Source organism: Ceratotherium simum, chromosome 21 (assembly GCF_057802395.1).
Source record: "Ceratotherium simum simum isolate JZ-2026a chromosome 21, ASM5780239v1, whole genome shotgun sequence".
NCBI lineage: Eukaryota > Metazoa > Chordata > Mammalia > Perissodactyla > Rhinocerotidae > Ceratotherium > Ceratotherium simum.
The window spans coordinates 29,639,802-29,655,000 of record NC_141920.1 but is presented as its reverse complement, the minus strand read 5'-3'; the positions used below and the strand labels follow the sequence as shown (position 1 = coordinate 29,655,000).

The 15,199-nt window shown below is 46.7% G+C and overlaps 1 protein-coding gene across 1 annotated transcript in view; it reads left to right on the top strand.

Annotated features, from left to right (window-relative positions):
* The window catches only part of LOC101406654 (signal-regulatory protein beta-1-like), a 15,385-nt gene extending 5,695 nt beyond the window's left edge, over positions 1 to 9,690 (top strand). The window contains exons 2-5 of the mRNA XM_087445495.1: positions 731 to 1,084; positions 2,788 to 3,108; positions 3,689 to 4,021; positions 9,584 to 9,690. Coding sequence (XP_087301621.1) covers positions 731 to 1,084; positions 2,788 to 3,108; positions 3,689 to 4,021; positions 9,584 to 9,690 — 1,115 coding nt within the window. The remainder of the gene's footprint in view (positions 1 to 730; positions 1,085 to 2,787; positions 3,109 to 3,688; positions 4,022 to 9,583) is intronic.
* Positions 9,691 to 15,199: the final 5,509 nt, after the last annotated feature.

Here is a 15,199-nt window from a genome sequence, read left to right as displayed (position 1 = left end):
AGCTGACACCTTGATTTTAGCCCAGTAACACCAGTTGTGGACTTCTGACCTCCAGAACTGTAAGATAATAAATTTCTGTTGTTTAAGCCACTAAATTATTGTTAATTTGTTACAGCAGAATTAGGACACTAATATAACGTGATTACGCTATGGAAAAAAATCCCAGGAACTTGAAACAATGTTTCACTTCTTATTTAAACTACACGTTCATTGTGTGTTGGGAGCTCTCCCTGTCAGTGTCACTCAAGTATCCAGGCTGATGGAGCAGACCCATCATGAGCATATGGAAGAGGGAAGTTGATCTATAGAGGTTCTGAGAGTTAAATGCATATCCCACAAAATACATCCATCACTTCTACCGCAACTCAATGATCTAAAGAAGTCTCCGGGCCCTGTTCAATGCAAAAGTCCAGAAATGCAACCCTCTGTGAGGCCAGAGAGTGGATATGCGGAATTATTTGGTGAATCACTAGCCCTAGAGAGGGCTCAGGCACCCAGAGCGGCTCTCTGCCACATCACTTAACCTCTCTGTGCCTTATTTCCTCGTTTGTGATACGGTCTCACATTACATACTTGTTGTGAAGGTTACGTGCAGTTTCCATGCAATGTGCTGAGCTCAAGGCCCACTTGTGGTGTGCACTCAGTCAGTGAAAGCTGTTATTGATGAACGCTTGAGAAAACCTACAGGATCACATAAGCATGAATAAACGATCAGTTTGTTTTTCTCCAGGAGCAGCAGGTGCGGAGGAGCTGCAGGTGATTCAGCTTGAGTCAGTGACCATCGCAGCCGGAGGGACGGCCACTCTGCACTGCACCCTGACCTCCATCCTCCCTGTAGGGAATGTCCAGTGGTTCAGGGGGACAGGGCCCGGCCGGGAGTTAATCTACAATTTCAAAGGAGGCCACTTCCCCCGAGTAACAAATGTTGCAGACACCACAAAGAGAAACAGCACGGACTATTCCATCCACATCAGTAACATCACCGCAGCAGACACCGGTATCTACTACTGTGTGAAGTTCCAGAAAGGGAGCCCTGATGACGTGGAGATTAAGTCTGGACCAGGCACCCAGCTCACCGTGAGTGGTGAGTACAGCGTGGGCCTCCTTCATCCCCTGGTGCGTGACAAGAAGTCAGTAATAACGCCCTCCATTCTTTGAGCAACAGCAAGAATCAGGTGTGGCTGTGGGTGCTTATATTCATGATCTGATGTCCCCCCCTTCCACAGATCAGGGAAGTTGAGGCCTGGAGAGGTCGTGCTAGTTGCTCAAGGCCCCACTGCTGGTAAATGGGGGGAAATGTCTGAACCCCCGTCTGCCTGGCTCCACAGCCCTTGCCTTTTCCATCCTGTCCAGCCCTTTCTTCCAGGGAGGAGGGAACTGAAAGTCTGAGTGACTTGCCCAGTCACACGGTCAGACCTCACCCCTGCCCCCAGAGAGTGCCCCTCAGTGTGGCCGAGTCTCCCTTTACTCAGCACTAACTGAGCACCTACTGTGTGCCCGGCACTGCTCTGGGTGCTGTGGAAGCAGCAGTGGACACAGCAGGCAAAGGCTCTTCTCCCAGAAGGCTCACATCCTCTTCCCTTCCTGTGAGGAGAAATCCAGGCAGGGCAGGGAGGAGAGAATGTGTGTTTCTTCACTTCATCCTCAGAAACATCACACTGAGAGGAATCCCTAAGAGGCCCAGACTCTCTGTTTACTCTGACAGCCCAGCTGGAGGAGATGTGCACAGGTTGGGTGTTTGCTGTGTGTCTGTCCAGAAAACTCGCGTGGGATTCAGAGACCAACTCACACAGTCACCGAAGGCTCCCGGCAGAGCTGGGTCATCTCAGAATGTCCCTCACCCAGGGAAGAGGTTCCCCATGTGTGTTACTTAGGTGTTTCCTGTTGACGCAGCAAGGATGGTAATTTAGGGTTTTCTGCCGGAGGCCCAGGATACTGAATCCTGAAATGTCTGCACAGGAAGAACCTTTAGGCCCAACCGCCCCAAACCCCATATTTACAGATGGGGAGCCTGGGGCCAAGAGATAGCGGAGGACTTGCCCACGGTCACATGGCCAGTGAGGGAGGGCATCATTCCAGAACCCAGATCTGATTCGAGGCAGGCCCCTTCCTGCCCTGGCATATGAACTCTTTCTCTAGCAGAGCCTGGCCCATAGTAAGTGATGAATAAATTTGCTAACCAAACCACTGAACAGGAAGCCAGCATTTCTGCTTTTCATCGGTTTCCCAAAGGTTCAGAATGCCCCTCGCATTCAGCCCCTGAGGCCCGAGGTGATTGGGAAGCTCGCCTCATCTTCATCCACATCATCCCCAATCAAACATTCCATGTCAGCACCCAGAGCTGCCCATTGTTTCAACAGCTGCATAACATGCACTGTATGGAGACAGCATCTTTCATTTTACAGTCTTCCATTGATGGATACAAAGTTGTTCCCGACCTTGGGATATTAAACCAGTGCTGCAACACTCTACTCAAGTTGGAGATGCCCACTGGGAATGGCATTGCTAGGTCAGCAGATGTGTGTATTTTAATTTGTTGGATATTGCCAAATTTCCCGCCTAGAGGTGGTAGCAATTGAGTATCCCCCCAAACCTGCCTCTTCCTCAGAGTTCATCTCTGGGAACCTGTGTGTCCTCCTCTGTAAGATGAGGATGATGACCCGCCCTCCCAGCACTATTAGAAGGATTAAAAAATAATCTATGTGAAGGTTCTTAAGTGTGTCACACGCTTATGTTCAGTGATATAATCACAATCAGGTTTATTGTTTATAAATGCTCCTCTTGTAGCCAAACCCTCTCCGCCCGTGGTATCGGGCCCCACAGCGAGGGCCATGCCTGAGCAGACAGTGAGCTTCACCTGCGAGTCCCACGGCTTCTCCCCCAGAAACATCACCCTGAAGTGGTTCAAAAATGGGAATGAGCTCCCAGCCTCCCAGACCAACGTGGACCCAGAGGGAGACGGCGTTTCCTACAGCGTCTTCAGCACAGCCAAGGTGGTGCTGGCCGCGGGGGATGTTCTCTCCCAGGTCATCTGTGAGGTGGCCCACGTCACCCTGCAGGGGGGCCCTCCTCTTCGTGGGACGGCCAACTTGTCTGAGACCCTCCGAGGTAGATGCCCCTCACCCCAGCCCACACCTGCCCCCAAGGCCCCAAGCCCGCTCCTCCCCCTGCTGTTTGCTCCAGGCCTGGATTTCCTGGAATCTAGTTCCTGACCGTCCTTCCCAATCACCAAGCACCTGGATGTGCTGGTCACTCACCTGTTTTAACGGCAGCTGCCAGGTGAACACCGGCCCCGTGCCGAGCTCTGTGCTAGGTCGTGTCGTCTACTTTACCAATAGCAGCTCCAGTTGCTGAGCACCTACTCTAAGCCCAGCCCCCAGGTACTTGGTGATTTCATTTATTTTCCTACAGTTATTATGCTCCCACTGTATGCCAGGGGCTGTGCTCATTGATTTCACTCATTATGACCCTACTAGAAACTATCAGTCCTTGAGCACCTACTGTGTGCTTGGCACTGTGCTTAGTGATTTCATTCATATGCAGAAAGTACTCTCATTGTTTGAGTGCCTGCTGCATGCCTAGCACTGTCCTGGGTGATTCCCATCTGTGATGGGAGCTAAGTTATGGAGCCCTCCTCTGTGATCTGTCTGTTCCATAAGGTCAGAGCCTCTGCCCTGTGCTGTTTCAGTTCCGCCCACCTTGGAGGTTTCCCAACACCCGACGGCAGGGAACCAGATGAACGTGGTCACTTGTGAGGTGAACAAGTTCTACCCCCGGCACCTAAAGCTGACCTGGTTGGAGAATAGAAACGTGTCCCGAACAGAAACTGCCTCAACCCTTATAGAGAACAAGGATGGGACCTTTATCCAGATGAGCTGGCTCCTGGTGAACTCATCTGCCCACAGGGAGGATGTGGAGCTCACCTGCCGGGTGGAGCATGATGGGCAGCCAGCGGTCACCAAACAGCATACCCTGGAGGCCTCTGCCCACCAGAAGGAGCGGGACACAGGTGGAACCCCTGGTGAGGCCTCCACTCCAACTGACCTGACTCTTCATCTTTTTTTATGTTGAAATTAGTAATTAATGCTTATTATTGAATAATCTAGAAGTCTATAAATATAAAGTAGAATTGGAAGTGAGCTCTCCTCCCCTAAATCCCACAATCCAGGAGTCACCACTGGTAAGAGTTTGGTGCATATCTTTATAGATCTGTTGATATCAATACATATTAAAGAAGCAAGAAGGAAAGGAGGGAGCTCATCCTGTTCATAGCATCCTGCCTCTTTCTTTCTCCACCTAACAATGATTATGTTCACCATCCATATCAGCCCACCTCCCTCCTCCTTCTCTTTCTAACCTCTGCCTAACCTCTGTTCCATCCTAGACTTTTCCATCCACATCAGTAATGTCACTCCAGCAGATGCCTGTACCTCCTACTCTGTGAAATTCTGGAAAGGAGTCCTGAGGACAAGGGGTTTGAGTCTGGACCAGACACCCAGGTGACCATGAGTGGTCACAGCATGGGCCTCCTTTATCTCCTGATTTCTGACAATGGACCAGCAATAATCACAACTGCTCACTGCACATCTACTATATGCAAATTCCATTTCCTCTGTGATCTCCTTTGCTGCTTCAACCACCCCTGAGAGTTTGGAGGTTTCCAGAAAGACTTGAGGAGCTATGGGGAGAATGTTGTTGAAGACTTCTTGACATTAGACCAAGTGATTGGGCTAAACTCATCAGGGTAAATCTAAATTCCTGAGGAGAGACACCACCAGCCTGTACAGGACATATGTGCTAATTAGAGACACATTCCCCCTCAGCTGGGCATTGTCCCAAGGACGTACAGAGTCCTCATTTCTATGAACAAAATATGTCTTATTTCTCTCTCAGGTAACATCAGAAGGGAGTCGAGTCAGGTTTCCAGGAGTCTTTACTCCAGAAGACCATTCAAAGGGCCATGTCCTTTCCAACATGCCCTATGGTGTTGTCCTCATCTGCTGGGTCAACCCTGGGACACCGAGTGTCTGTAAGCTTACCTGATACAAAGTAAAGATAGGAAATTGTCTCATTTCCCTTAAAACAAGAGACATACAGAAGTTGCATAATTGTGTCCACTAATAACTTAGTCATGCACACACATCCAGGTGCAAATGGAGTTCACTATTGTGTGGTCTATGATTAAGGACATTGGTTTTTCTACAAAACCAATGCCATTACACACTTAATAAAATTAACAATAATTCCCTAATATTATCTAAAATGGAGTATACATTCACATTTCCCCAAATTTCTTTTATAGCTGTTTTTTGTGCACCAATATTGGTTTTAATTCATCTGTAAATGCTTGGTAGAATTTCCTGTGAAACTATCTGGACCTGGAGAATCCTTTTCAGATTTGTAAAGAGTTTGAAGAGGTTGGGGCTGTTCAAATATTCATTTAATTATGGGTGAACTGTAGTAGGTTGTGCTTTTTCTGTGTGTGTGTGTGTGAGGAAGATTAGCCTTAGCTAATATCCGATGCCAATCCTCCTCTTTTTGCTGAGGAAGATTGGCCCCGGGCTAACATCCATGCCCATCTTCCTCTACTTTATATGGGACGCCGCCACAGCATGGCTTGACAAGCGGTGTGTTGGTGCGTGCCCAGGATCCAAACCTGTGAACCCCAGGCAGCTGAAGTGGAGCATGCGCACTTAACTGCTACACTACGGTGCCAGCCCCTAGGTTGTGCTTTTTGAGGAATTTGGTCCATTTTCTCTAAGTTGTCATATCTGCCTGTAGGGTTGCTCACAATCACCCCCTTATTATCCTTCTGAAATCTGCAGGGTCTGTAGTGAAGTCCCCTCTTGCATTCCTGATACTGGCAATGTGTCAGTTCTGCTTTTTTTGTCATCAGTCTTGCTAGAAGTTTTTCAATGTTATGGATCTTTTCCAAGAACTTGCTTTTTATTTCAGGGATTTTCTCTATTGTTTCTCTGTTTTCAGTTTAATTGATTTTTCTCCTCTTTTCTTTTTTATTTCCTTCCTTCTGCCATGGGTTTATTTTGCTCCTCCTTTTCTCATTTCTTGAGAAACTTATATGACTGATGTTACACTTCTCCTTTGTCTAATGCCATCCTGGTCTCCTCCTGTGCTGGGCAGTCAGGAGAGTGGGATCTAGACCCCTGGCCGCTGTGTTCTCCCTCCAGTGCTCAGGGCCCAGCCAGTCTGCTTCCTCGTCCTCCTGTCAGCGTCCTCCTGTGCTTGTACCTCGCGTTGTTTCTAGGAGTCAGATTGTACTGAAGGGGGAGAGCAGGGAGAGGTGGGTCTACACCATCGTGTCTGGACCAGCCTGGGTTTGCTCCTTAGTCTCCATCTCCCACAGGGCTCAGACCAGGGCTGTTATTTCTGGGTGCTCTCAGTGTGCCTGATTGAGCAGGCTCACTAGTGTACTGAGTCTGGAAATGGTTTTTGTGTTGTCCAGGTTGGTGGGGCTGGAGCAAAGTGCAAGACTCCTCTATGACCCTGCTGCAGAGGGATGCCCAGCCTGTCCTGGGCATCTGAGGGCTCCAGCCACTGCAGTCCTGGGTCCGGTGGGTATGGTGTGAGGATACACATCTTTGGGTTCATTTGTATATTGTTGGGGTATTTTACAATATTCCTAGCTTAATGGGCCTCTCTTCTCTCAGTACAGCACAATCCAGGCATGTAAACGGAGTTTGGGTTTGTGGTTGATTTTGACAGTGGGAGAAAGGTTCTGAGGCCTCTGAGTTTTTTTGTTTCTCTTTGTCTTTCAGGACCTTAAATCCACCCCTGCCCCATTTCCTTTTTCCCTTCACCACTCAAGTGCCAAACAAGACTTTCTCCTTCTCTTCTACCTTTTCCTCTCAGAAGTTATGCACTTTAAAGTGAGTGACAGTAGTCACATCTATCCTTTTAAATGTCCCAGTCTATTTGTGTTAGGTTCCTATTGCTGCTGTAACAAATTACCACACTTTTAGTAGCTTTAAACAACACAAATTTATTATATTACTGTTCTAGAGGGCATAAGTCTACAAAGTGTTGGCAGGACTGTACTCTTTCCTGAGGCTCTAGGGGAGAATCCAAGTCCTTGCCTTTTCCTGCCCCTAGAGGCTGCCTGCATTCCTTGGTAAGGTCCCCACCTCACTCTGACCTCTGACTCGGTCATCACATCTCATTCTCTGACTCTCCTGCCTCCCTCTTTCACTTATAAGGACCTTTGTGATGACACTGGCTCCACTCAAATAACCCAAGATAATGTCCCCATCTCAAGATCCTTAACTTAATCACCAAGGCGAGTGCCTTTTGCCATGTAAGTAACATGTTTACAGATTCTGAGGAGTCTGTGCCAACCCTTTTCAACCAAGCTTACTTTGAAACTCCTTCCTGTGATCCGTGCTCTGCTCTGCAGGACACTTTTCCAACATTTTCAAATTTAGTGTGGATTTAATATTGGTGGCGGGATTTCCAAATAACTCGCAGGCTCCTTTGCTAGCTGCCCTTGTCACTTTTCCTGTGGCTGGGTGAATCTGGGATGGCAGCCTAGTGACAGACTGTGCACTAGGGTTTGGTGATTTTACTCTTTAACTCATAGTTATTTTGAAGTTTTAGCATTTTCTCTTCAAGTGATACAGAGAGCCAGTTTTGTGTAGAATTTACTTTCTCCTCTTTGTGTTTCCTTGTGGTTGGAGAGGTCATTTTTGGAGATAAGGGGTGTACTGCTGCCATTGTCCTTAGTGCCCAGAAGTCACTGAAGATTCTTCAGTTCTTTGGCCCATATGACCCTGTCCCACATCTCAGGGTCCCATATGTCCCCAACAGGGCCCTATTCTGGCAGACAGGCCCACTGAAGTTGAGAATTCAGCCTCCTCTGTAGCTCTGCTAATATAATGATGTCCTGGGCCCATCCTCAGTTCTTCTGCCCTCTGGTTCTAGGAGATAAGACTCTGCAATGCTGCCAGGAAGTCCTCCGGCTCTCACACTTGACCTTACACATGTGATTAATCTCTCTTACTTTTCATTGTCTTTCTCCAAAGGATTGATGCCACAGCAACAGCCATCCCATTCCATAGTCCCTATAATTACCATTTTCCAACACAATTTCAAATGCCTGATGCCAAAGTATTCTCTCGGTCTGGTTACACCCTCCCAGTTCACCACTGGTGAAGTTTAAACACTTGCTCCACTAGCGGGAGCCAGGGCCTCCCCTGCTCCACTTCCTGCCAGTGCTGGGGTCCTCTTGGTCAGCCAGCCCAGTGATCCAGTTCAAATTTGCATCTAGAGTTGGCTTTCCAGACCACTGCCAGATGGATTCACAGAGAGGTCAGTTGCGCTGGGAAGAGACTGAAATGGACATGAGAATGTGGAAGCTTAGTGTGGAGTGCAGCCAGGATCAACATGCCTGTGGGAGTGAAGGGGCAGGACTGGGACAGGGAGCTGGTGACCTACAATCCAGGCACAACAAAGACTCGTGCTCTCACAGAGCTGGGGAGCAGGGTGGTCGTTCAGAGCTGTTTTCAGTGGAGGGGAGAGGGCTGAGCCTCTATACTCCAGTTCAGCCGGTTCTCTGATGCGAGCTGCCCTCCAGAAGGAGGTGAAAACTTGGGCAATGCAGCTTCTTCACCTGAGAGAAAGTCCCAGAGAGCCGCTCCTGACTGTCATCCTCCAGGACCCCAGGAGCAAAAGAGGGTGAGGTCTCCTCTCCTTCCTTAAGGATAATTTTAGTTATGAAAAATTATTTTAATATCTTTGTTTACTTAATTTCAACAGCAAAAACACCTCATTGTAAAAAAGCAAAGAAGCGAAATGTACTTGCTCAGATACAATTTTCTGAGATCAACAGAAAGTTTTCATCTGACACTGGCACTGGGATCAAGGTGGGCCGAATGGCATTTGAAGCCCATCCTAAGCATGAGACCCCATTTACTAGACTCACTAGGGTGTTATCCCAGCAGCAGGTCGCATGAGGTCAGGCCACCTGAGGGTTCCCTCAGCTCCTGAGAACATGGGGTCATCCAGCCTTGCCCCTGCTATGAACCAGGGCAGCCTTGCAACTCTCTCACCCACCGTGAAACCTGTCCTCACTCCACTTGCATGCTGTGTGGACATTCATTCCTATGACCCTGAGAGACTGGACTTGTCTTGGTCCAAATGGCAAGGTCTCTGGGTCATTCTACAGGACAACAGTGATGGATTTCCCTAGGTTTGAATCCCACTAATCTTGTGACCCTCCCTGAACTCTCTGAGTCTCAGTTTCCCCATCAGAATGAGGATAATAATACCTGCTCCATAGAGGTATGAGGATCAAGTAAATAAACCAGGCACTACACTTACAGGTCACTGAGAACACATTCTCCACCCTTCCCTGCAGGGGGACAACCCTGGCATCCTGAGAACGGGGTGAGTCAGAATGAGGAACATCTTAACCCTAAGTTCAGCCTCGAGGTTGAGTGCAGGGCAGGATGTCGCTTCAAAAGCTACAGAATGTTGATGGCCCAGGTAGCCTCAGATGGGGTAAGTTGAGGCCCTGGGAATGGCTCCTGTGTGGCCCCTCTAATGGCTCCTCCTGTTGCTTGATTTCCAGGCCGAGTGCTGTCTGTTGTCCCTCTGGTAGTCCTCCTCCTAAGCACAAAGGTGCTGCTGGCCATCGGAGTCTCTGCCATCTACGTCCACTGGAAATGGACGGCCTGACTGTAAGTTTTGGGGCAGGGAGCGCAGGACATGGTCTGTCCCATAAAGGGGAAGGTCAGTAACAGGGCCATCCCACAGGTCACACAGGGTCAGGACCATGTGGAGTTAAGAGAAGGTGACACACCTCCCTCAATACTCTCAGGAGTATTGTGGATCCCTCTCAGAGGTTCTCAATCCCAGGAGCTGTGTGGGGTCCTGCAGGAGGAGGATTGGATCAAGCGTTTTCAAAGGTGTCCACAGAGTCCTAGGGGTTCTATGGAGGAAGCAGGCAGCGGGAGGCTGAATGAGAGTCAGCTGAGTTACTCGTTCCCTTGGAGACCTTCTGTAGATTATTTGAATGCTGAGGCTCATGGGGCAAAAGGAACCCACATTTTAGAGTAATGTTGAGAAGTCCTGGATGCCGCTCTGAGGGCTGTTCCTGCTCTGATCCTCTGAGTGACAGAGTGGAAAGGATGAGGAAGGGGGATCAGGACTTGGGGAAGAAGGCTGAGGTGGCAGAGTCCTATTTCAGCGGCTGCCTGTTCTCTCGCTACAGGCATCCCAGGAGGAGAACAGCACCGGGGACACAGGAGGCATGCAGGGAACATTTCTGTGATGATGAGCAGATAATTAAATGTGGATAAGTTTCCCACAGCTCCTTCCTTCCTTCAATGTTATGTACAACCCTCAATCTCTGTTGCCTCCTTCCTTCCCTGGGGCCCCGCCTAAGAGAAGGAGCCAAGCTGACTAGAAGCCTCCATGACTCTGCTGCTAATGCCTCCCCTTCCTGGAGACATGCCTGCTCACATCCTCCTGCTGCTCCTTCTCACAATCCTTGATGCCCCCAGAGCTGGTCTTCATACATGGTCCTGAGCCGGGGCCGTGGGATCTAGCTCTGGGGACTGACTCAAGACATCTCCCCAGAATGTGAGGAACAAGTCAAATCTACACATATCAGGATATCTCTCATCCATCCCCTTGGTAATTGGCCATGAACCACACACTCATGTACATGCATGAAGAGTTATTCTGTCTTCTGGATTCCTGTCTACCCCAGACTCCCTAGCCTTGTTGAGTTGCTCTTTGGCCTCTTGAGTACAAATGAGCCCCCATTCTATTTTTAGAAGAAAAATTGTTCTCCTTCCTCTTTGCCTAAATATCCTACTCTTCAAACCCAGAAAGAAGTTTTCCCCACTCTGTGATGAAAACACTAATTCTATCTTCTTGCATCCTTCCCAACCCTGTTGCTCGTGGTACACATGCTGTCAGTCTAAAAGCTGTCAAGTCACCTTTGATTTCTCTTTCTCTTATATCTCATATTCAGTTCTGCCTTCAACATCCTTATGTCCAGAGATGAGATGGCAAATGTTTAACAATTGACTCTACAAAGGAGAAAAAAAACTCTGATTTGTAGTGCTTGCCAATTTCTGGGATGTAAACACTCCCACGTGGCCAATTTCAAGCTACCAACATTTTAACAACCAGCTTGCAAAATTCCTGAACATGTAACAGTCGGCTCCCCTGAGCCTGTCCAAGCCTTCCCCTGCACACCACTGAGTTATATCCATAATCTGCACACTTCTCACCCCACCACTACTCCCTGGTCCCAGCCACCATCATCTCTTCCTGGACCATTGCTAGAGTCTCTAGCTGGCTTTCCTGTTTCAACCAGAGTGGTTCTTTGCAAATGGAAGTCAAATCCTATCACTCCTCTGCTTCTTCCCCAGCATATCTGCATGCTTCACTCTCTCCCTTCTTTCAAGTCTCTGCTCAAATGTCACTCTAGTAAAGGCACCTTCCATAAACCACCCTACATAAAATATAAATTCCTCTCTTACCTGGCATTCCAATTCCTCTTGACCTGGTTAATTTGTCTCCTTAGCACTTATTAGCATCTGACATACTAAATATAGGCAGTGCTCACTTTGCACACAGTGCAGGACCATAAAAATGACCCCGCAATTGAAACCATAGAAAGTGATCTCAATAACCAATGGAATTAATAATGATTGTGCTGTGACCTTTAATTTTTTTTTTCAAAAAATTAGAAACTCTCTTACTGGTAGTTTTAAATGTAGAGGGAAATGAAAAAATAGAAAAACTAATATTTACTTAGTATACTCTCATTTGAAACACGAGAAACATTGAGAAGTAAAGTGTTTTATTTCTATGTAAAAACTTATCAAGAGCAGTTTAAATAGTGTTTGCTGTCTTCTTGTTGCATAATTTGTGATAAGCATCTTTTCTGTTCCTTGGTGAATCCTCCCACTCCTTTCTAAGTTTTGATCAGCTTCCAGCATTTTATCCCTTGTTCTCTCAATGTTGTGAAATCTTTACAAAAGTTCCTTTAATTTGAAGTCTTTGCTGGTGTCACTGCTTCTGGGACAAATTCGCCCTTTTCCTCACCACCACTTTCCTCACTTATGTGGTAAGTTTGCCATCACTCAGTTCCTCTGGCTGCACATCTGGAATTTTTCTAACAGTGTCAGTGTCAACATTCCCACGGTCAGCTGTTTCTTCTATAACTCCACTTACGTTCTATTTGCATTTCACTTCCAGCTTTATCACTTTTCGTTTCTTCATTGCACTTTCATCTCTGTTGCCCATTCCCTTTTGCCATAACTCATTTTTGTAAAATGTCATGTGGGTTCATCACTGGGAGACAAGGAGACAGCACGACTACATGCTTTGAAGCCTGTGCATAAACTGAGTAATAGAGTCACAGTGATCAATCACTGCAGACTGTGAAAGAAGTCACGTGATTGGTTACTGATCATGATGAGCATCTGTTAGTTACATAGTGACTTGTGGACTGAAGCAGAGCTAGCAGCAAAGTTTGTACTTATGCAATTGCTCACAGTAAATTTACTGTGGTCACTGGAATTTGAACAATGTGCTGGGGGACTGGTGTTATTTAACTGAGCTGTGATAACTGAAATTCATACATATCAGCACCATGCAAAGTGAGATGTGCCTGTGTGTGTGTGTCTCTTCCTCAAATAGGATGTCAGTTCTAACAGAGAAGGGACTATCTGCGTCCTCAGATGTCAGAACAGTGACTGCCATGTAGTAGACCATCACATTTTTAAAAAATAAATGAATGACTACCTCATTGAGGACATTAGTTTCTACTAGATGCTAGGTTTCAAAATAAAATTTCTATTCATTCAAACACCTGACTCTTGTCTTCTGAAGGCCTTTACTTGAAGACTAATCTCTCTTGTGTTAAAAAAAAACTCATCAAAAATTCAACATCCTCTAAAAAGTAAGGAAATGCCAAAAAAAAAAAAGAAAACACACACACACACACACACACACACAAAAAGAAAACCTCATTGATTGGAGAATATCAAAGGGGTGCAGGAAACAACTGAAAGAGCTCCTAAAGGCCAAAGCTGGAACAATTTGAGCAACAAGATAAAGAAAGTACTGGATTATGTGATGGTCTGAATGCTTGTGTCCCCCCTGAAATTCACATGTTAGAATCCTAATCCCAATGTGATAGCATTAGAAGGTGAGGCTTTTGGAAGGTGATTAGATCATGAGGGCTCCATCCTCATAAATGGAATTAGTGCTCTTATAAAAGAGACCCCACAGAGCTCCCTAGCCCCTTCTACCATGTGAGGATACAAAGAGAAATCTGGAACCTGAAAGAGGACCTTCACTCAACCATGCTAGCACTCCGTTCTCAGACTTCCGGCCTCAAGAACTGTAAGAAATAAATTTACGTTGTTTATAGCCATCCAGTCTATGGGGTTTTGTTATAGCAGCCCCAGCTAAGACAAATCTAAATAAAGTATGAACTTTGATTAACACTAATGTACCAATATCAGTTCATTAATTGTAACTAAATACCATACTTAAAAAAGATGTTAATAGGGGAAACTGTGTGCAGCAGTATATGGCAATTCTCAATTATCATCTCAATTTTTCTATAAATCTAAAATTGTTTAAAAAAATAAATCTAGTTTAAAAAAATTCAGCATCTTCTCCTCAGCTGGATCTCTGCTTCTTGGACCCTCTAGGGGGACAACACAAGAAATGTGTGGTGAGGAGACTTCTGTGTTAATATATCCAAGTTTCATCTCACTTCACAGGCCTGAAGTTTCCTAGTCTTCCTTCCTCTGTCCTCTGCCAGAGCTCACCCTAGACCCAGGCACTCAGAGATCCCAGAGGAAGCTGATTCTCAGTCTTCCATGATATTCATCCTGAACTTCTCCAATTAGTAAAGCCCAGATCAGATCAAGTGGGGCCAGATAACTTTGGGTTACAGGGGTGAGGTGAGATAGCTTTCAGGACCTAACTCTGGGAGAGTTAATTAATGTCCTAAGCCCAACTTTTCTCGGGTGGAAGACATTCTGAAGAGGCTGATGGTTGCTGTGATGCACCATCATGGAGAAGATGGCCCTCAGCTCTCAGCCCTCTTTGGAATTAACTCAGCTGAGGAGAGCCTCCTTGATCAAGGTCATGCTTGGGAACGTGCCACATCCAATGACTCATCAACATGGTGATATAAAGGCCCAGCCCTGTCACTCCAGCTCAGGACACTCTGAAGGAACATCCTAGCACCACAGCTCCATGGGGGTCAGCTAAGGTCTTCATTGAGACTTCATTGCAGCTCAACTTCTCCTTCTATCCAATCCTGCTTCCCTCTCCTCCCTTCCACAGATATTGATCCTAAATGTACTCCCTAAAAAATGATCTGCTTGTTAATCTTCAACTCAGAGTCCGTTTCCCAGGAAACCCAACGTGGGACAAAGAGGCCGTGTTGGGTACCAAAGTGGTTACCCCTTTGTTTCTAGGTGCCAAGCAGTGATTGAAGGAGGGATTGTTTGTGCTACCATATACCATAGACCATATAGTCTTACTATACTAAGAGTAATGAGAATCCGCAAAAGTGTTTACACAGGAAAGGGGTGTAATCAGATCTGTGTTGTAAAAAACCACTCTGGCTGAACTAGAAGGAAGAGATTACAGTGGGGAAAAGAAGATGCGGTAGCCTAGTTAAGAGGTAATCATTTTCATTAAGGCAAGAGATGATGATGGAGATGGAGAAACAAATGAAAGAGGTATTTACGAGGTAAAACTAACAGGGTCTGGTATAACAAATTAGATATGAGTGGACAAGTGAGGGTGTAGGTCATCAGTCCCTTCTTGGTGTCGCCAAGTGGATAGATGATGTTCCACATACTGAACAGGGTGGGGTGGGAGAAGAGAATGTCTGAGTGTGGATTATATACTCAGTTTTGAGTATTTGAGGTATACAAATGAAGATTTCAGGGTCAAAGGATATATAGGTCTGGATGATGGGCTCAAGATTACTCACCTACAGGATTTGATCCTAGGTGGTACCTGGTTCCAAAGCCAATGCTGTTGAACATCAAGACACTAAAAATGCCATCCTCTGAAGAGCTTAGAGTCTGATGGAGGGTGTGAAGATTGCTGGAGGTAGCAGGAAGGGATGGATGATGGAGGCTGGAGGAAAGATCTTATCTAGTTCTCAGCAGGGGCCATGAATGGGCTTCCCGGT